This window comes from Coregonus clupeaformis, chromosome 30 (genome assembly GCF_020615455.1).
Source record: "Coregonus clupeaformis isolate EN_2021a chromosome 30, ASM2061545v1, whole genome shotgun sequence".
NCBI classification, from domain to species: Eukaryota; Metazoa; Chordata; class Actinopteri; order Salmoniformes; family Salmonidae; genus Coregonus; species Coregonus clupeaformis.
Window position 1 is genome coordinate 23,808,344 of NC_059221.1, and position 22,500 is coordinate 23,830,843.

The following is a 22,500-nucleotide window of genomic DNA, read 5'->3' on the forward strand; positions in this document are numbered from 1 at the left end:
CAGGAGGTTAGGAAGTGCAGCTTAGTTTCCACCTCATTTTGTGGACAGTGTACACATAGCCTGTCTTCTCTTGAGAGCCAGATCTGCCTACGGCGGCCTTTCTCAATAGCAAGGCTATGCTCAATGAGTCTGTACATAGTCAAAGATTTCCTTAATTTTGGGTCAGTCACAGTGGTCAGGTATTCTGCCTCTGTGTACTCTCTGTTTAGGGCCAAATAGCATTATAGTTTGTTCTGTTGTTTTGTTAATTCTTTCCAATGTGTCAAGTAATTATATTTTTGTTTTCTCATGATTTGGTTGGGTCTAATTGTGTTGCTGTCCTGGGGCTCTGTGGGGTCATTTTGTGTTTGTGAACAGAGCCCCAGGACCAGCTTGCTTAGGGGACTCTTCTCCAGGTCCATCTCTCTGTAGGTGATGGCTTTGTTATGGAAGGTTTGGGAATCGCTTCCTTTTAAGTGGTTGTAGAATTTAACGTCTCTTTTCTGCATTTTGATAATTAATGGGTATCGGCCTAATTCTGCTCTGCATGCATTATTTTGTGTTTTACGTTGCACACTGAGGATATTTAGCAGAATTCTGCATGTAGAGTCTTAATTTGGTGTTTGTCCCATTTTGTGATTTCTTGGTTGGTGAGCAGACCCTAGACCTCACAACCATAAAGGCCAATTGGTTCTATAACTGATTAAAGTATTTTGTTAAATAAATAATAATAATAAAAAAATAAAAATATATATAATATATATATATATATATATATATATATATATATATATATATATATATATATATATATATATTATTTTAAGGATTTTCTTTTGCAATTTAGTCCAAAACAAAAGCACAGAAAAAAATTACAAAAAAACACAGCTGCCAGAAATATGAAATTATTCAAGTATTTTTAGCCAGATCCTAATTGGTATGTTGAATTTTATGTTCCTTTTGATGACATAGAAGGCCCTTCTTGCCTTGTCTCTCAGACCGTTCACAGCTTTGTGGAAGTTACCTGTGGCGCTGAGGTTTAGGCCGAGGTATGTATAGTTTTTTCTGTGCTCTAGGGTATCGGTGCCTAGATGAAATTTGTATTTGTGGTCCTGGCAACTGGACCTTTTTTGGAACACCATTATTTTTGTCTTACTGATTTTACTGTCAGGGCCCAGGACTGACAGAATCTGTACAGAAGATCTAGGTGCCGCTGTAGGCCTTGGTTGGGGACAGAAGCACCAGATCATCAGCAAACAGTATATATTTGACTTCAGGTTCTAGTAGGCTGAGGCCGGGAGCTGCAGACTGTTCTAGTGCCCTCGCCAATTTGTTGATATATATGTTGATGAGGGTGGGGCTTAAGCTGCATCCCTGTCTCACCCCACGGCCCTGTGGAGAGAAATGGGTGTGTTTTTTTGCCAATTTTAACCTTGTTGTTTGTGTACATGGATTTTGTAATGTTGTATGTTTTTCCCCCAACCCCACTTTCTATCATCTATCAATTTATATAGCAGACCCTCATGCCAAATTGAGTCAAAAACTTTTTTGAAATCAACAAAGCATGAGAAGACTTTGTTTTGGTTTGTTTGTTTGTCAATTAGGCTGTGCAGGGTGAATACGTGGTCTGTTGTATGGTAATTCGGTAAAAAGCCAATTTCACGTTTGCTCAGTACATTGTTTTCACTGAGGAAATGTACGAGTCTGATGTTAATGATAATGCGGAGGATTTTCCCAAGGTTGCTGTTGACGCATATCCCACGGTAGGTATTGTGGTCAAATTTGTCTCCAATTTTGTGGATTGGGGTGATCAGTCCTTGGTTCCAAATATTGGGGAAGATGACAGAGCTAAGGATGGTGTTAAAGTGTTTAAGTATAGCCAATTGGAATTTGTGGTCTGTATATTTTATCATTTAATTTAGGATACCATCAACACCACAGGCCTTTTTGGGTTGGAGGGTTTGTATTTTGTCCTGAAGTTCATTCAATGTAATTGGAGAATCCAGTGGGTTCTGGTTGTCTTTAATAGTTGATTGTAAGATTTGTATTTTGATAATGTATATGTTTTCGCTGTTTGTTCTTTGTTCTTTGTTATAGGGCCAAAAAGATTGGAGAGGTGGTTTATCCAAGCATCTCCGTTTTGGGTAGATAACTCTTCGTGTTGTTGTTTGTTTAGTATTTTCCAATTTTCCCAGAAGTGGTTAGATTCTATAGATTCTTCAATTACATTGAGCTGATTTCTGACGTGCTGTTCCTTCCTTTTCCGTGGTGTATTTCTGTATTGTTTTAGTAATTCACCGTAGTGAAGGCTCAGGTTTTCTGGGTCTCTATGTTTTTGGTTGGATAGGTTTTTGCATTCTTCATCAAACCATTTGTCATAGTTGTTAATTTTCTAATGTTTTCTACTTGAATTTTTTTAGATTTGATATCGAAGCTGAGAGGTCAAATATACTGTTTATGTTTTCTAATGCCAAGTTTACACCTTCACTATTACAGTGAAACGTTTTGTCCAGGAAGTTGTCTAAAAGGGATTGCATTTTTTGTTGCCTAATAGTTTTTTGGTGGGTTTCCACACTACTTTCCTTCCACCTATAGCATTTCTCAATATTATTCAGTTCCTTTGGCCTTGATGCCTCATGATTGAGTATTGCTCTGTTCAAGTAAACTGTGATTTTGCTGTGATCTGATAGGGGTGTCAGTGGGCTGACTGTGAACGCTCTGAGAGACTCTGGGTTGAGGTCAGTGATAAAGTAGTCTACAGTACTAATGCCAAGAGATTAGCTATAGGTGTACCTACCGTAGGAGTCCTCTCGAGTCCTACCATTGACTATGTACATACCCAGCGTGCGACAGAGTTGCAGGAGTTGTGACCTGTTTTTGTTGGTTATGTTGTCGTAGTTGTGCCTAGGTGGTCATATGTGGGAGGGAATGCTGTCACCTCCAGATAAGTGTTTGTCCCCCTGTGTGCTGAGGGTGTCAGGTTCTGTCCAGTTCTGGCATTTAGGTCGCCACAGACTAGTACATGTCCCTGGGCCTGGACGTGATTGATTTCCCCCTTCAGGATGGAGAAGCCAGTATGGGGATTCTAGTGAGGGGATATAGGTAGCACTCTCTCTCTCTCTCTCTCTATATATATGTATATATATATATATATATATATATATCTCTCTCTCTCTCTCTCTCTTTCTCTCTCTCTCTAATCAAGAAATGTTGCAACGAATCAAATTAAACAACCCAAATAGCACAGTAAAAATAATCCAAATGCAATCTATATGTATATACACCAGAATAATGTACAATAGATATATTAAGAAGTATATGTACAGCAGTAGATATATTAGAGTGAGCTATGTCAAGAATCCAGTATACAAATAAACATGTGGTGTGTATAAACAGTGTAACTAAAATGCAATGTACGGTAATACAAATATTATTGTCTGTCTGTCTGTCTGTCTGTCTGTCTGTCTGTCTGTCTGTCTGTCTGTCTGTCTGTCTGTCTGTCTGTCTGTCTGTACAGCATGTGAACCACAGTGCAATAGAGCATACCTCTTATCCCTTCATTCTGCCTAGAGCTGACAGAGTATGTCAGGGAATCTGTGTACAGACATGATGCGATCGCAGTTCATCTTGTATGAAGATGATTTGCCTGTGTCTGTCTCTGTGTGTGTTTGAGACACTTTGGCAGTTAGACTAGACAGGAGAATAAATGACATGAAACAGAAACAGACGGAAAGAGAGAGAGAGAGAGAGAAAGGGGGAGAGAAAGTGAGAGTTGTGATAATGAAAGGAAGTTGTAATAATGACAGCAAGTTGGCCTTGCCTGTGTGCTTCTACCAAAGACATATCTTCTAATCCAATTTGGGTCTGCTCCCTCATTAAGGTTTTCTACTTGTTGTTGTTGAACCATCATAGAAGGAAGCGTTTCTGCCGTGCCTATGCAGTCAACAGCTGCCTGGGATTATTTCCTGCTATCTTTTTCTTCATTCCTGGGCTTTTTAAGCAGCCTGTGGAGGAAAATGAAAGTTTTTACAAACGGTTGTTAAAAAGGCCAACTTTCTGTCTGGGTAGTTGGATCAGAACAATAGCACTGGAGCGGAGCGGTGAAGGGCGTAACTGCCCAGCCACATCCCCCAATTTGCCCAGCCACATCCCCCAATCTGCGAGCAACATCCCCCAATCTGCCCAAGCACATCAATCAATCTGCCCAGCCACATCCCCAAATTGCCCAGCCACATCCCTCAATCTGCTCAGCCACATCCCCCAATCTGCCCAGCCACATCTCCCAATCTGCCCAGCCACATCCCCCAATCTGCCCTGCCACATCCCCCAATCTGCCCAGCCAAATCTCCCAATCTGCCCAGCCACATCCCCCAATCTGCCCTGCCACATCCACCAATCTGCCCAGCCACATCCGCCAATCTGCCCAGCCACATCCACCAATCTGCCCAGCCACAATCATCAATCTGCCCAGCCACATCCCCCAATCTGCCCAGCCATATCCCCCAATCTGCCCAGCCACATCCCTCAATATGCCCAGCCACATCCCCCAATTTGCCAAGCCACATCCGCCAATCTGCCCAGCCACATTCCCCAATCTGCCCAGCCACATCCGCCAATCTGCCCAGCCACAATCCCCAAATTGCCCATTCATATCCCTCAATCTGCCCAGCCATATCCCCCAATCTGCCCAGCCACATCTCCCAATCTGCCCTGCCACGTCCGCCAATCTGCCCAGCCACATCCCCCAATCTGTCCAGATCATCCTCAAATCTGCCCAGCCTCATCCCCCAATCTGCCCAGCCACATCCCCCAATCTGCCCAGCCATATCCTCCAATATGCCCAGCCACATCCCACAATTTGCCCAGCCATATCCCCAATCTGCCCAGCCACATCCCAGAGTCTGTCCAGCCACATCCCCCAATCTGCCCAGCCACATCCTCCAATCTGCCCAGTCAAATCCCCCTATATGCCCAGCCACATTCCCCAATCTGCCCAGTCAAATCCCCCTACATGCCCAGCCACATTCCCCAATCTGCCCAGCCACATCCCCCAATCTGCCCAGCCACATATCCCAATCTGCCCAGCCACATCCCCCAATCTGCCCAGCCACATCTCCCAGTCTGCCCAGCCACATCTTCCAGTCTGCCCAGCTCCATCCCCCAGTCTGCCCAGTCAAATCCCCCAATCTGCCCAGCCACATCCCCAAATCTGCCCAGCTCCATCCCTCAGTCTGCCCAGCCACATCTCCAATCTGCCCAGCCACATCCCCCAATCTGCCCAGCCACATCCCCCAGTCTGCCCAGCCACATATCCCAGTCTGCCCAGCCACATCCCCCAGTCTGCCCAACCACATCCCCCAATCTGCCCAGCCACATCCCCCAATCTGCCCAGCCACATCCCTCAGTCTGCCCATCCACATCTCACAGTCTGCTCAGCCACATCCCCAGTCTGCCCAGCCACATTACCCAGTCTGCCCAGCCACATCTCCCAGTCTGCTCAGCCACATCCCCCAGTCTGCCCAGCCACATCTCCCAGTCTGCCCAGCCACATCTTCCAGTCTGCCCAGCCACATCCCCCAGTCTGCCCAGCCACATCCTCCAGTCTGCCCAGACACATCTCCCAATCTGCCCAGCTCCATCCCCCAGTCTGCCCAGTCAAATCCCCCAATCTGCCCAGCCACATCCCCAAATCTGCCCAGCTCCATCCCCCAGTCTGCCCAGCCACATCTCCAATCTGCCCAGCCACATCCCCCAATCTGCCCAGCCACATCCCCCAGTCTGCCCAGCCACATATCCCAGTCTGCCCAGCCACATCCCCCAGTCTGCCCAACCACATCCCCCAATCTGCCCAGCCACATCCCCCAATCTGCCCAGCCACATCCCTCAGTCTGCCCATCCACATCTCACAGTCTGCTCAGCCACATCCCCAGTCTGCCCAGCCACATCTCCCAGTCTGCTCAGCCACAACCCCAGTCTGCCCAGCAACATCCCCAAGTCTACCCAGCCACATCTCCCAATCTGCCCAGCCACATCCCCCAGTCTGCTCAGCCACATCCCCAGTCTGCTCAGCCACATCCCCCAATATGCCCAGCCACATCCCACAATTTGCCCAGCCATATCCCCAATCTGCCCAGCCACATCCCAGAGTCTGCCCAGCCACATCCCCCAATCTTCCCAGCCACATCCCCCAATCTGCCCAGCCACATATCCCAGTCTGCCTAGCCACATCTTCCAGTCTGCCCAGCCACATCCCCCAGTCTGCCCAGCCACATCCCCCAATCTGCCCAGCCACATCTCCCAGTCTGCTCAGCCACAACCCCAGTCTGCCCAGCAACATCCCCAAGTCTACCCAGCCACATCTCCCAATCTGCCCAGCCACATCCCCCAGTTTGCTCAGCCACATCCCCAGTCTGCTCAGCCACATCCCCAGTCTGCCCAGCCACATCCCCAGTCTGCCCAGCCACATCCCCAAGTCTACCCAGCCACATCTCCCAATCTGCCCAGCCACATCCCCAAGTCTACCCAGCCACATCCCCCAGTCTGCCCAGCCACATCCTCCAGTCTGCCTAGCCACATCCTCCAGTCTGCCCTGCCACACATCGGCAGAGCCTCACAACCAGAGGAAAAGAGGAGGGAAGGAGAAGAGGAGAGAAAAGCAGCCGCTTTGAGCGAGCCTAATTTATTTTTCTCCCCCTGCTTTCCCAGAATGCCCTGACAGGGAGACAGTTCAGCCAAGTACACATTCATCTTGTCTAGATGATCCAGCTTCCATTACATCCTCCTTATGGAGAAACACATGCTCCATAATCGGGCTGTGTGTGTCTGTGTGTTTTCCCCTCTTGCCCCCTGTTCCTGGCTGTGTGTGTATGATGGGGTGTTTGGCAGACTCCATGACAGGGGTGACGCTGGGGCCATATGGCCAGACTAGGTTGGGTGGACCACCCTACTAACCCCCTCACCCTCCTCCTCCTCCTCCTCAACATGACTTGTCTCACCCCTGTAGCCTATGCATGTGTGCTCTGTAATGTGGCTTTGTTTTCATTAGTCACATGACAGGAAGCTTTGGACGGGTGCTTGGCAGTGCCACCCTAGGATCCATCAGCGCCAGGCTAATTAAGTCTGAGTATTTCTGCTGCAGCGTTGGGCTGGGGTAGAGTGGGCTGGGGTTGGGTGGACTGGGCTGTGGTGGGCTAGGGGTGGGCTGGGGTGGGCTGGGCTGGGTTGGGGGTAGAGTGGGCTGAGGTGGGCTGGGGGTGGACTAGGCTTGGGTGGGCTGGGGGTGGGCTGGGGTGGGCTGGGATGGGCTGGGATGGGGTGGGCTGGGGTGGGCAGCCCAGGGGGCAGTGGAGCGGTGGGCTAATGGTTTAACACACACAGAGAGAGAGAGAGAGAGAGAGAGAGAGAGAGAGAGAGAGAGAGAGAGAGAGAGAGAGAGAGAGAGAGAGAGAGAGAGAGAGAGAGAGAGAGAGAGAGAGAGAGAGAGGAGAGAGAGAGGGGGAGAGAGAGAGAGAGAGAGAGAGGAGAGAGAGAGAGAGAGAGAGAGAGAGAGAGAGAGAGAGAGAGAGAGAGAGAGAGAGAGAGAGAGAGAGAGAGAGAATAAAGAGCACAAATCGATAGAGAACCGTTAGGGTAACATCAGTTAGGGTAACATCAGTTAGGGTAACATCAGGAGAGAGAGGGGGATTGTGTTTTTGTTTTATCTGCATGAAGACTCAATGTTCCAGCCAAGCTTGGGGAGCGTGTTTCTCCCCAAGCGTGACTCTGTGGTGGGATTTCTATGCCACAGCAGTGAGTCTGAGCCAGTGTTCTGCCTTGTGTGTGTACCTACCTCTAGAGACTCAAACTTAATATGAAGGGTCTTGACAAGCTAACCCAGCCTCAGCCATAACCACAAACTCAGTTCAGCTAGCAGCCTCAGCCATAACCACTAACTCAGTTCAGCTAGCAGCCTCAGCCATAACCACTAACTCAGTTCAGCTAGCAGCCTCAGCCATAACCACTAACTCAGTTCAGCTAGCAGCCTCAGCCATAACCACTAACTCAGTTCAGCTAGCAGCCTCAGCCATAACCACTAACTCAGTTCAGCTAGCAGCCTCAGCTAGAACCTCAGTCCCTGTCAGCGCCCAAGTAGAAAGTTCCTCCTGTGAGTCCACACTGACTGCGCTGGAGTTTAAACAGCTGGACTTCCCTGGGAGGCTAATTTTCCTCTCAGTCTGTCTGTCTCTCTCAGAGTCCCACTGATAAGGTAATTACACTAATGGGTTTAAGTGGTGATTAGAGCTCTCTACAGGCCTTAATAAGGTGGTGGGTGGCAGCAGCTCTGGTAATGTTCTACCTTAATTCAAGCTGTTTCCAAAGTTTCTGTGGTTGGAATTATGTCTGTGCTGCTGTGCCAATGTAAGTTGATTTAGTGAAGTGAAGAGAGGTCAGAGGTCAGTGTTAGTGTTGTTCCTCAGTTGTAGTGCTGTTGATTACTGTTCACCTCCTGTTCTTCAGACTGGAGAGGACGGACAGAGATGGAGAGACTGGAGGAGGTAGTAAAGTGATCCAGGCTCTGTCGTAGCCGGCCGCGACCGGGAGACCCATGCGGCGGCGCACAATTGGCCCAGCATCGTCCAGGGTAGGGGAGGGAATGGCCGGCAGGGATGGAGCTCAGTTGGTAGAGCATGGTGTTTGCAACGCCAGGGTTGTGGGTTCGATTCCCACGGGGGGCCAGTTTGTGGGTCGCTCTGGATAAAAGCGTCTGCTAAATGACTAAAATGTAAAATGTAAATGTAAAGTAGTGAGCAGGGTTGGTCTTAATTCGAATTGATTTTACTCAATTCAGGAAGTGATTTGAATAAAAAAAATAGTTTTTTTTATTTTTATGAATAGTTTCTCCTTTTTGGTTTATTGAGAAGTTACTGGAAATAAAAGCCCTTTCTTCAATTATTTAATTGGAATGACAGTTTACTTCCTGAATTGACTTCAATTCTAATTGATACAGACATCCAGGGCCAGGGGCCTAAGAATGGTGGGACTATCTACTTTTATCTGCTATACTTTGGGGAAAGTGGCAGATTTCCAGACAGTCAACGAGGACACTGTGTGAGAAACTTTGTGAAATGTCTGCCGGGAGGATTATCTTATTAGATGTTGGGAGTTTAGGGGATATTTTTGTACCATATTCTGTACCATATTTTTCGTTTTACGTTTGGATTGAATAGGATTATACAGTCAAAGAGCAACAAGGATGACATTATTTACAATGCAGACGACATCGAGCTAAAACTATATATTTGAATTTAACAGAACAACGACCTTTAGTTTTCTCTGTATTCACACAGCGAGCTCATTAAATTGATATTAACTTCAGATGTTGACCTGTTTCTTAGCCTTTCTTAAAAAGGTTTCACTTTGTTTGGAGTGAATCAACAACAAAGACAGGACAGCATAGTTATGGTCACATTAGAATTAAAACCCAGCTCATATCAATTTCACTCGACACAATACAACACCATTCATGTTCAGGATCTTGTTAAATGCGACTAGAGGGTAGTTGAGACCACTGGTAATCACGAAAAGAGCAATTTAGAGATGTGGAGAAAGATAGCTAGATTAAATGAGTAGTGAGAATGGACAGAACGAGTAAAATACTAAATCAGGAATAACTGAAAATGTCTGACTGCTGCGGTAATTGTGTCCATTTTAGTGTGAGAGAGAGAGAGAGAGAGAGAGAGAGAGAGAGAGAGAGAGAGAGAGAGAGAGAGAGAGAGAGAGAGAGAGAGAGAGAGAGAGAGAGAGAGAGAGAGAGAGAAGCTGTCTAATGCAGGGACATGAAAGCACCACGGTCGCCAGCCATCTGTCCTGGCACAAAGAAATGAACCACTGTTTTCCTCCTCTCCATCTCCGGTCTGACGTGGTTAGAGCTATTTCCCAAACACTCCCAGATTGTCTTATTATTCATCAGCATCTGTTTGTGAAAAGCCAGGCCCAATCACTAGATCAGAACAGGGGTTACTACTAACCAGACCTTCAGAGCCCCATTTACAGGACTGTTTATCAGAGGCAGCACTGTGAATATTACTGTGAATATTACTGTGAACCTGACCTGGAGCAGAACATGATAGTGCTGAGTGAACGGTAATTATGATTGGCCAATTTGCTGTGGTTAATCTCTGCCGTAGGGGAGCGGGGGGGGGGAGTCAGTAAAGGCAGGGGGAGTCAGTAAAGGAGATGAGTCTGGACAAGGCCCTGTGTATCACCTCTCTCTCTCTCTCTCTCTCTCTCTCTCTCTCTCTCTCTCACACTTTCTCAGTTGCACTCACTTTCTCTCACTCTCTCTAATTGTTCATCTCATACACACTGCAGTACATTGCTCCATAATCCCCAATAAAGCATGATTAAAACCCTGCATGCCACTGTGGGGCCATGTGTGTTATGAATGTGTGTTTGTATGGAATCAGAGAATTAGTGACATTCCCAGGTTGTATAACACACCTCCTCTGTTCTGGCCCGGATAATCCAGTAGTCACAGGGAGTCACCACATGTCAACGGTTGTGGTGAGTGTGATTAGAAGGAGTCAGGCGCAGGAGGGTAAATCATCGAATACAGAGTTGATTCCGTCGTACACAGTTGCGCTGGATAGCGACCACAAAATACAGGCACAGGGGAACAATCTACCCCGGCAATAAAAGGTACAGGTAGCTCCAACAAAATACAGGCACAGGGGAAATATCTACCCCGGCAATACAAGGTGTAGTTCCACCGAGCTACTCTCAACTCACATAAAACAATCACCCACAAGGACAAGGGGGCAGAGGGAACACTTATACACAGACTAATGAGGGGATATGAACCAGGTGTGTGTAATTGACCAGACAAGACAAATGGAATGATGATATATGGAGCGGCAGTGGCTAGAAGGCCGGTGACGACGAACGCAGAAGCCTGCCCAAACAAGGAGGGGAGGGAGCCTCGGCAGAAGTTGTGACAGTACCCCCACCCCCCTTGACGCGCAGCTCCAGCAGCGTGACGACCCCGGCCTCGGTGACGGCCAGGAGGATGCGGAGCAGGGCGAGCCGGATGGCGACGGTGGAAATCCCGCAACAGGGAGGGATTGAGGATATCCCTCACCAGGATCCAGCACTGTTCCTCCAGACCGTACCCCTCCCACTCCACTCCAGGATGGAACGGACAGAGTACGCCGGGGGCCCATCGATGTCCAGAGGAGGTGGAGGGACCTCCCGCACCTCAGACTCCTGGAGCGGACCAGCCACCACCGACCTGAGGAGAGACACATGAAACGAGGAGTTAATACGGTAATCAGGGGGAAGTAATAACCTATAGGTGACCTCGTTGATTCTCCTCAGGACTTTGAACGGCCCCACAAACTGCGGGCTCAGCTTCCGGCGGGGCAGGCGGAGGGGCAGATTCCAGATCGAGAGCCAGACCCGATCCCCCGGTACGAAGACCGGGGCCTCACTGCGGTGGCGGTCAGCGTTGGCCTTCTGACGACGCACGGCGCGTTGGAGGTGAACGTGGGCAGCGTCCCATGTCTCCTCCGCGCGCCAAAACCAGTCATCCACCGCAGGAGCCTCGGTCTGGCTCTGGTGCCACAGTGCCAGAACCGGTTGGTAACCTAAAACACATTGGAATGAAGTTAGGTTAGTAGAGGAGTGACGGAGAGAGTTCTGGGCATATTTTGCCCATGGCAAGAACACCGACCACTCCCCCAGCCGGTCCTGGCAATAGGACCGCAGGAACCTACCCACATCCTGATTTACCTGTTTACGGACTGCTGGAAAAACATACACTTCTGTGCCTTGGCATTAAGGTCATTTTCCAACAGTCGTGCCAGCATAGTGAAATACACCAGGATGTCATCGATGTAGACCACTACACCGCGACCAAGCATGTCCCGAAACACCTTGTTCACAAAGGACTGGAAGACGGATGGAGCATTCATCAAACGGTAGGGCATCACCAGGTATTCATAATGCCCCGTGGTTGTGCTGAATGCTGTCTTCCACTCATCCCCATCTCGGATACGCACCAGGTTGTACGCACTCCTGAAATCTAATTTGGTGAAGAAGCGCGCCCCATGCATTGACTCGATCACTGACGGAATGAGGGGGAGAGGATAACTAAATCTGATCGTCTCCTTGTTCAGTGGTCGATAATCAATGCACGGGCGCAGACCGCCGTCTTTCTTCTTCACAAAGAAGAAACTCGAGGAGGCAGGTGAAGTGGAGGGACGTATATACCCCTGGCGCAGGGACTCGGTGACGTATGTTTCCATAGCCGCCGTTTCAGCCTGCAACAGGGGGTACACATTACTTCTGGGAGGTACAGCGTCTACCGCGCAATCCCCCGCCCGATGAGGTGGTAACTGGGTAGCCTGCATTTTTGAAAACGTGTGCGCCAAATCGAAGTATTCGGGGTGAATGCGCACGGTGGAGGTACTGTTTCGACTTTCCACCATGGTTGCACCAACGGAAACACCTAGACACCTACCCTGACACTCTTGCGACCACCCCGTGAGAACCCTTTGCGGCCATGAGAAGGTGGGGTTGTGGAGTGCTAACCAAGGGATACCTAATACCACAGGGAAAGCAGGGGACTCAATAATAAAAAAAAGTGATCTGCGCACAATGAATCTTCTGGGTGACTGGGGAAGTAACTTCCTGAACAAACCCGGACCCTTATGGTCGACTATCAAGTGCTCTGATGGGGAGTGGAATGTATAGGGGAACCAATGAAATGCCTAGATGGCGTGAGAATGCCTTGTCCATAAAGTTCCCAGCTGCGCCTGAATCAACTAGCACCTTACACTGGGGAACTACCATGTGATCGGGAAAGTAGATAGGTAGGGTACAGTGCGCAGCAGAGGGATCTGAACGAGTGTGGGTGTTCGATACCTGGGGTGATGCGAGAGTGCCCTGCCTGCCGCCTCCAGACCCAAAAGAGCATTGACGACAACGTGTGGTGTACTGTCCCTTCGTGCCACCAGAGTGGAACTGTCGCTGTCATCCTCCGCTCTCTCGGACGGTGGCTCCACCCAGCTCCATCAGCTCGGGATCCGAGTCGGCCGGGGTTGGAATGGGCAGACCCCTTCCAGGACGTCCTCTGGCTGCCAGCAGGTTGTCCAAACGGATGGCCATGTCCACCAGTTGCGTGAAGGACAACATGGTGTCCCGGCAGGCTAGCTCCTGTCGGACGTCCTCCCGCAGATGGCACCGGAAATGGTCGATCAGGGCCCGCTTGTTCCACCCGGACCCCGCTGCAAGAGTCCGAAACTCCAACACGAAGTCCTGCGCGGTCCTCGTCCCCTGCCTCAGGTGGACCAGCCGCTCGCCCGCCTCTCGACCCTCAGGCGGGTGATCAAAGACCGCCCGAAAGAGGCGAGCAAACTCCCCGTAGTTCTCCAACGCGGCTCCTCCTTCGTTCCAAACCGCGTTGGCCCACTCCAGGGCTTTCCCCGAGAGGCAGGAAACGAGGACAGACACTTTCTCCCGCTGACTCCATAGCGGGTGGGTGATTCTGTGGTGAGTGTGATTAGAAGGAGTCAGGCGCAGGAGGGTAAATCACCGAATACAGAGTTTGTTCCGTCGTACACAATACAGGCACAGGGGAACAATCTTCCCTGGCAATACAAGGTACGGGTAGCTCCAACAAAATACAGGCACAGGGGAAATATCTACCTCGGCAATACAAGGTACGAGTAGCTCCACCGAGCTACACTCAACTCACATAAAACAATCACCCACAAGGACAAGAGGGCAGAGGGAACACTTATACGCGGACTAATGAGGGGATATGAACCAGGTGTGTGTAATTGACAACGCAAGACAAATGGAATGATGATATATGGAGCGGCAGTGGCTAGTAAGCCGGTGACGACGAACGCCGAAGCCTGCCTGAACAAGGAGGGGAGGCAGCCCCGGCAGAAGTCGTGACAACGGGTGCAGGAGCCACAGATGTAGGACAGATCAGGACATGTCATCTGACACATGGCTTTTCATTTCTTATTTCCTGATCATGTAACATGACTTTGTGTCACCTCTGTCCCTCTGTTTTCGGCTTTTATTTTCTACTTGCACTTGCACTACGCCACGCTGATGTAGGCTGTTGCAACAGACAGGTGACATTATGGTTTTGTGTAACCTCCTTCCTTTTACCAAGAAAAGCAAACATACCATTTACGGCAACATTTCCAGAACTCGGTCCTGGGGCCCTCCCTGGGTGCATCTTTTTTTTTTTGCCCTAGCACTATACAGCTGATTAAAATATTCTAAGCTTGATGATGAGTTGGTTATTTGAATCAGCCGTGTAGTGCTAGGGCAAAAACCAAAACGTGCACCCAGGACCGAGTTTGGGAAATGCTGATTTATGGAACATGTGACATGGTAAGCTTTATCCGGAAGCTGGAGCTTTGGTTGAAAGCCATGTTAAGCTGTGTTGTTGCATTGTAAACTACTTTATTACTTTAATAATAATAATATGCCATTTAGCAGACGCTTTTATCCAAAGCGACTTACAGTCATGCGTGCATACATTTTTGTGTATGGGTGGACCCAGGGATCGAACCCACTACCTTGGCGTTACAAGCGCCGTGCTCTACCAGCTGAGCTACAGAGGACCATCACACAGTACATCTTGCCTTGGCTGCAGCACAGACTGACTGTATACTAATGACTGTATACTATACCACCTGGTCTGGGCTGGTCAGGGCTGGTCTGGGACGGTCTGGGATGGTCTGGGCTGGGATGGGATGGGCTGGGATGGTCTGGGATGGGATGGGATGGTCTGGGATGGTCTGGTCTGGGATGGTCTGGGATGGGATGGGATGGTCTGAGATGGGATGGGATGGGATGGGATGGTCTGGGATGGTCTGGGATGGTCTGGGATGGTCTGGAATGGGATAGTCTGGGATAGTCTGGGATGGTCTGGGATGGTCTGGGATGGTCTGGGATGGGATGGTCTAGGCTGGGATGGAATGGGCTGGTCTGGGATGGGATGGTCTGGGATGGTCTGGGCTGGTCTGGGATGGTCTGAGATGTGATGGGATGGGATAGGATGGAATGGGATGGAATGGGATGGGCTGGGATGGTCTGGGATGGGATGGTCTAGGCTGGGATGGGATGGTCTGGGCTGGGCTGGGATGGGATGGTCTGGGATGGGATGGGCTGGTCTGGTCTGGGATGGGATGGGATGGGATGGTCTGGGATGGGATGGAATGGGCTGGGCTGGGATGGTCTGGGATGGTCTGGGATGGGATGGGATGGTCTGGGATGGGATGGGATGGTCTGGTCTGGTCTGGAATGGTCTGGTCTGGGCTGGTCTGGGCTGGTCTGGGCTGGTCTGGGCTGGGATGGGATGGTCTGGGATGGTCTGGGCTGGGCTGGGATGGTCTGGGCTGGTCTGCTCATTTCCCATTAAGCTTTTTTGGGTCATGGTGGTGGAAGGTGGCCACTTCCTGGTTACAGAGCAGAGCAGACTGTGTGTGTTATTATTGTGAGTGGTGCAGTGTGTGGTGGTGGTGGCGAAGTTAAACCATGTTAAGCTGCAGGAGGACTTTAGATCACAGAGAGAACCACACAGCTGCCTGTCTGTCATTGCAGCCTTGCCTTCTGACTGGACGCTAATGTAGGCTAAATCTGAGACGGCCTAGTCACACACCACTGCTGATACATTTAAATTCCAGTCAATTCAGGAAGTACGCTGACATTCTATTTCCAATACTTTTCAATGCTTTTCAATGAGGAAAATATGGGATTGGAATATAAATTTGGTTTACTCTCTGAATTGACTTCGACCCTAGAGGCCGAGGGCCACTCAAGTGTCTTAGCTTGATGTTGGCGTAGATCAGCGTAGCAGCAACACTATTTCTAAACACCCGTTGGTTCAGATTAGTGTCCAGTGGGAAGACTGAGTGATTGAGGGAGACAGAATATTCACCATTGGTTTTCTTCATGTGCGACTGAGGGCTCATTTTGCCTCCTGTCAGCTGTGATCAATAGGGCCTTGTTGTTTATTTGCTTGTATAACAGAATGACAGGCATCCTTGGAGGCGTACTTGTATTGTGTTGCTGCATGCTTGAATACCCAGCGCCAACACACATCTCCGATGGCACTCAGTCAATACCGCTCACTCTAATGAGCGGAGTGTTAGCTCTGCCACGGTTCTGCCTCTGATACTTTCTCTGAGGCAGGAACGCGAAAAACACTAACCTCTCTACAGGTGTAGGATCTTAATTTGAGCCAGTTTGCTGCAGCAGGAAAATAATCCTGCAGCAAGAGGCAATTTGGATTATTATGTGAATTGTAATCAATGGACATTTCTGTAGTGGTTGATATAAGTCTGACATTTCAAAGTGGAAATTACAAACTTCAGAAATACACTACAAGTTTTACAAGTCCTGCATTGTAGGAAAGTTCTCCTGCAACAGGGTGATCAAATTAAGATCCTACATCTGTACATCTCCACATGCTTCTACAACCCCACCCCCACCCCTTTCACACGTAGACACACACACTTGAGGTGGTGGCAGTGCATGAACATGGCACCTCTGGCACCAGAAGGCATTTGTTCACACACACTCATTAACACACACACACACACACTCACACACAGACAGAGCCAGCAGTGGCCCTGTCTGTCACAGCGGCTCAGAGCCAGTGTCACTCTGTCAGCCCCACTGCTCCTGCTTCACTTGGGTGGGTTGGTCACACTGAGATTAGAGCAGAGCAGGCAGCCAGCTACTTCTCTGGAGCCACTCCATTTTCTGTTACCCTCCTACAACACACTTTACACCTCAGGGTGGAAAATACAACAGAGGAGTGACTGAGAATGTGTTGCCTGAGGATCTCTCCCTTCACAGTGGAAAGAGTCATGTGTTTAACAACAGAGAGGGGGCTTCAGAGTTAGAGGAGTAGAGATACAGATGGAGGGTGTGTGTGTTTCTGTCTTCATGCTCCTCAGCACAGGTTTCACCTCAAGGGCACAGCCTGGCAACATGGCTCTGCTTACATTCATAGATAGAACTGCTGTAACAGGTGACACAGATAAGAAGCCAGCTCATAGGGCAGGAGTCTATCTTCTGTTTCATGAATCACCTTGATGTACAAGTGTATTCAGACCCTTGACTTTTTCCACATTTTGTTACGTTACAGCCTTATTCTAAAATGGATAAAATATTTATTTTTTCCCCTGAAAAATGTGTAGTGTGATTTGTAGTTCTAACTCTGCCTGGAAACAGGTGCTTAATATATCTATTTGAAAACTGTCACAAACACATGATTTCATCCCCTGTGTGACGCACATTCTATTCTTCTCCTCGTAACATGAAGAAAGTCTACGAATAATTTGGCCTCACTCTCAGAGTCTCAATGTGAGTCAGTGGTATAACACCAGCGTTGCTTTCTTTCTCAATGTGAGTCAGTGGTATAACACCAGCGTTGCTTTCTTTTCCACTCCCATCTGTAAGAACCGGACCAAGGCGCAGCGTGATAGGCGTACATCTTTTAATGAGTACTTTATACTAACAACAAAACAATACGTGAAGTCTAAAGGTTCACCAACACAAACCTATACAGAACAAGATCCCACCATTAACTGTGCCAAACAGGCTGCCTAAGTATGGTTCCCAATCAGAGACAACGAGAATCAGCTGCCTCTGATTGGGAACCACCCTGGCCAACATAGATCCACACGATCTAGAACATAAACTTAGAAAACTAAACATAAAAACGAACACCCTGGCTCAACATAAAAGAGTCCCCAGAGCCAGGGCGTGACACCATCATTAGGCAATAGGTGGACTAATGTTTTAGGACTAAAATCAGGTAGCAGTGACATCCTATAGACAGACCACCACCCAGCTAACCAAAATTGGTTCTGTGAAAGTTCCCAGAACATTAGTTAGGTCGCGGCAAATGTTCTCATAACACAAAAAATGTCCAGTCGTGGTGATGATTATAGAATGTTTGTATAAAACATTTGCATAATGTTGCAAGAACGTTCCTAGAGCACATTATATCTGTTCTTTAAAGGTTCCGAGAATGTTTCCTTAGGTTGTGGGAACAGTCTGGTGAGAACATTGTGGAGACATCACAAAAGATATCTTCCCAAAACACAAAAAAACTGTCCAGATGTGTGGATGATTCTACAATATTTATGTTAGGGGGCAAAAAACATTCACCTGATGTTACAAGAATGTTCACAGAACACATATTTTCTGTTCTTTAGAGGTTCCCAGAATGTTTCATTAGGTTGTGGGAACATTGCGTGGACATGACAAGAGATATGTTCCCAAAACACAAAAACTGTCCAGTTGTGCTGATTATTGCAACGTTTCTATTACTGAACACATTTGTTATGTTCTTTAAAAGTTATTAAAACATTTATACTGAACAAAAATATAAGCGCAACATGTTAAGCGTTCCATGTTTCATGAGCTGAAATAAAAGAGGCCAGAAATTTTCCATATGCAAAAAAGCTTATTTCTCTAATATTTTGTGCACAAATCTGTTTACATCCCTGTTAGTGAGCATTTCTCCTTTGCCAAGATAATCCATCCACCTGACAGGTGTGGCATATCAAGAAGCTGATTAAACAGCATGATCATTACACAAGTGCACCTTGTGCTGGGGACAATAAAAGGCCACTCTAAATGTGCAGTTTTGTCACACAACACAATGCCACAGGTGTCTCAAGTTTTGAGGGAGCGTGCAATTGGCATGCTGACTGCAGAAATGTCCACCAGAGCTGTTGCCAGAGGCTTTAATGTTAATTTCTATACCATAAGCCGCCTCCAACGTTGTTTTAGAGAATTTGGCAGTACTTCCAACCGGCCTCACAACCGCAGACCACGTGTAACCACACCAACCCAGGATGTCCACATCCGGTTTCTTCACCTGCGGGATGGTCTGAGATCAGCCACCCGGACAGCTGATGAAACTGTGGGTTTGCACTACCGAAGAATTTCTGCACAAACTGTCAGAAACCGTCTCAGGGAAGCTCATCTGCGTGCTCGTCGTCCTCACCAGGGTCTTGACCTGACTGCATTTCAGCGTCGTAACTGACTCCAGTGGGCAAAGGCTCACCTTCAATGGCCACTGGCACGCTGGAGAAGTGTACTCTTCACGGATGAAGACAGGTTTCAAATGTACCGGGCAGATTGCAAACAGTATGTATGGCGTCGTGTGGGCGAGCGGTTTACTGATGTCAACGTTGTGAACAGAGTTCCCAATGGTGGGGCTATGGTATAGGTAGGCATAAGCAATGGACAACGAACACAATTGCATTTCGATGGCAAATTGAATGCACAGAGATACCGTGATGAGATCCTGAGGCCCATTGTTGTGCCATTCATCCGCCGCCATCACCTCATGTTTCAGCATGATAATGCATGGCCCAATGTCTCAAGGATCTGTTCACAATTCCTGGAAGCTGAAAATGTCCCAGTTCTTCCATGGCCTGCATACTCACCAGACATGTCACCCATTGAGCATGTTCGAGATGCTCTGGATTGACGTGTACGACAGCGTGTTCCAGTTCTCGCCAATATCCAGCAACTTTGCACAGCCATTGAAGAGGAGTGGGACAAAATTCCACAGGCCACAATCAACAGCCTGATCAACTCTACGCGAAGGAGATGTGTCGTGCTGCATGATGCAAATGGTGGTCACACCAGATACTGACTGGTTTTCTGATCCACGCCCCTACCTTTTTTTATAAAGGTATCTGTGACAAACAGATGTATATCTGTATTCCCAGTCATGTGAAATCCATAGATTAGGGCTTAATGAATGTATTTAAATAGACTGATTTCCTTATGTGAACTAACTCAGTAACATTTTTGAAATTGTTGCATGTTGTGTTTATATTTCTCTTCAGTGTATTTAGGTTGTGGGAACATTGTAGGGATATGACAAGGTACGTTCCCAAAACACTAAAACTGTCCAGTTGTGCTGACAAATGTTTGTATCAGGGTGCACAAAACATTCCTTTGATGTTGCAAGAATGTTGACAGAACAGCCTTGCTGTGTTCATTAAAGGTTCCCATAATATGTAATTAAGTTGTGGGAACAGTGTGGGTATATTACAAGAGATAGGTTCCCAAAACACAAAATATGCTCAGTTGTGATGACATTCATACAATGTTTAAGTTAGGTTGCAGAGGACATTCCCTTAATGTTGTAAGAATGAAATAAGTTACTAAAGCATAAGAAAGCACATTAGAATACATCCCCATTATGTTTCTCTCCAGATTGAATGGCAATTCACATTTGGGGACTGTATTGCATGTGATATAGAGACACATGGCCTTGTAATTTAATTCGTAGGGCATTTTAATTTAATTCATAGGGCATTTTAACAGCATTTAATCATACAAACACAACCATATTTTTTGCACTTCATATGATGACAAACTGCAATTTGTGGTTCCCCAGGTAGGTCATTTATCCTCTACGTCACCAGGGAATCTCGTTTACATCTTCTTTTGTCAGTATATAGCCATGGCAGTATGGTCAATCAGGAATTCCATGCTTTCCTTTTAACCTTCTTAGACATAACTAACCCAGGGAAATACTGGTAACTCACCATCACTTCACCCATCCTCTGTATATGCTGCGTACTTCTGCGTATCCAAGAATATGAGTGCTGATCTAGGATCACTTTTGCTTGTTCAGATCTTGAAAACTAATCCAGGGGGGACCATATCAAGCGTCTCAAAGTAGCAAAAAAAAATAATAAGTTGAACAGTATGTTTTATTTTTTACAGTTAGTCTAAATTATGCATTTCTGACTGGATTTATACATCTGGACGAAGTAAAGACATCCTCTCATTTAGTAGAGTATATCTGAGCCTCAGTTTTAAAAAAAAAATATATATATATATCAAAAGAAACATGGTTATAGAATATGTGGGATTTAACCTGTAATCTTCAGATTTGCAGTGATATCATTAACCCTCTGCGCCAGGGGATAGCTGTGGCCTTGTGGGTTTTCAGTCAAATGTGGTCAATCGGGACACAGAACACAATTTCTGAGTTATTCAAATGTTCCTATAATCATCACCACGAATTGACAGTTTTTGTGTTATGAGAACATTTGTCGCGACCTAACGAATGTTCTGGGAACTTTCACAGAACCAATTTTGATTTGCTGGGAAAACATTACTGGTACATTGTGTTATTACATTACCTTGAAAACTTTTGGGGAATGTTCTGTGGTGATTGTTACAGATGTTGTGCACAACATTTTAGTGAATGTTAGGAGAACATTCCAAGGATATTCCATTGTAAAAAGAAATATCTGAACGTTTTTGAAATGTTATCATCCAAATGTTAGATAAAACCCTAACTAGTACTTAGCTAATGTTCTGGGAATGTTCCCGGTTTGCTGGGGAGCAGCTCCTCTCCTCCCCCCTCTTCCCTTCTCCATGAGACAGGCCAGCTCTGGCAGAGCTCAGGCCCAGTAATGAGCCAGCAAGTGGGGGAGAGGGAACAGAAATAGCCCTCAAGTATCTGACAGCCATATTGCTGCTCCCAGGAGACGAGACACAGAGGTTTTAGTCTTCCTCTTTCTCTGGCTCAAACACCTCTCTCTCTTTCTCTCTCTGTCTCGCTCTCTTTCTCTCTCTCTATCTCTCTACACTGCTCCCTCCGAGCAGAAAGTGCCAACTCCTCATGTCCTCTAAAACATATTCGGCTAATTTCCTGAAGCCCTGTAGATGTAGTTAATGTCTGTGGGGTGGAGGGAGGGAGGGAGGGAGGGTGGGAGGCATAACAAAAGGAGCTGACAGTTCTAAAGCTCAGTCCACTGCAAAGGAAAATCAGCCCTAAGCTGTTAAAACACAGATAGATAGAGAGGAGAGAGAAACCGTTCCAAAACCAGGATGTTAAATATGAGAGACTTCTGTGTGCCTAAAGCAGAGAGAGGGAAAGGTTTCAGAACATCATGAAATTAGTCAAGTGCAGGATGTGATGCAGTAGAGGGAGACTGATGGAGGATGCGGGAGACTCAGGGAGACTGAGGGAGACTGAGGGAGTCTGAGGGAGACTGAGGGGATGAGTGGATGAGGGAGACTGAGGGAGACTGAGGGGATGAGGGAGACTGATGGAGGATGCGGGAGACTCAGGGAGACTGAGGGAGACTGAGGGAGTCTGAGGGAGACTGAGGGGATGAGTGGATGAGGGAGACTGAGGGGAGACTGAGGGGATGAGGGAGACTGATGGAGGATGCGGGAGACTCAGGGAGACTGAGGGAGACTGAGGGAGACTGAGGGAGTCTGAGGGAGACTGAGGGGATGAGTGAGACTGAGGGGATGAGTGGATGAGGGAGACTGAGGGAGACTGAGGTGATGAGTGGATGAGTGAGACTGAGGGGAGACTGAGGGGATGAGGGAGACTGAGGAAGACTAAGGGGATGAGGGAGATTGAGGGATGAGGGAGACTGAGGGGATGAGGGAGACTGACAGGAGACTAAGGGAGACTGAAGGAGTCTGAGGTAGACTGAGTGAGACTGAGTGAGA

At 47.7% G+C, this 22,500-nt stretch overlaps 2 protein-coding genes across 6 annotated transcripts in view; both read left to right on the plus strand.

Moving 5' to 3' along the window:
• Window positions 1-22,500, plus strand: part of LOC121546045 (extracellular sulfatase Sulf-2-like) — a 205,518-nt gene that overhangs the window by 68,554 nt on the left and 114,464 nt on the right. The gene's annotated exons all lie outside the window — the stretch shown is intronic.
• On the plus strand, window positions 4,947-6,647 carry LOC121546569 (extensin-like). Its single transcript, XM_041857821.2, has one exon. The coding sequence runs from the start codon at window positions 4,947-4,949 to the stop codon at window positions 6,645-6,647; it is 1,701 nt and encodes a 566-aa protein (XP_041713755.2).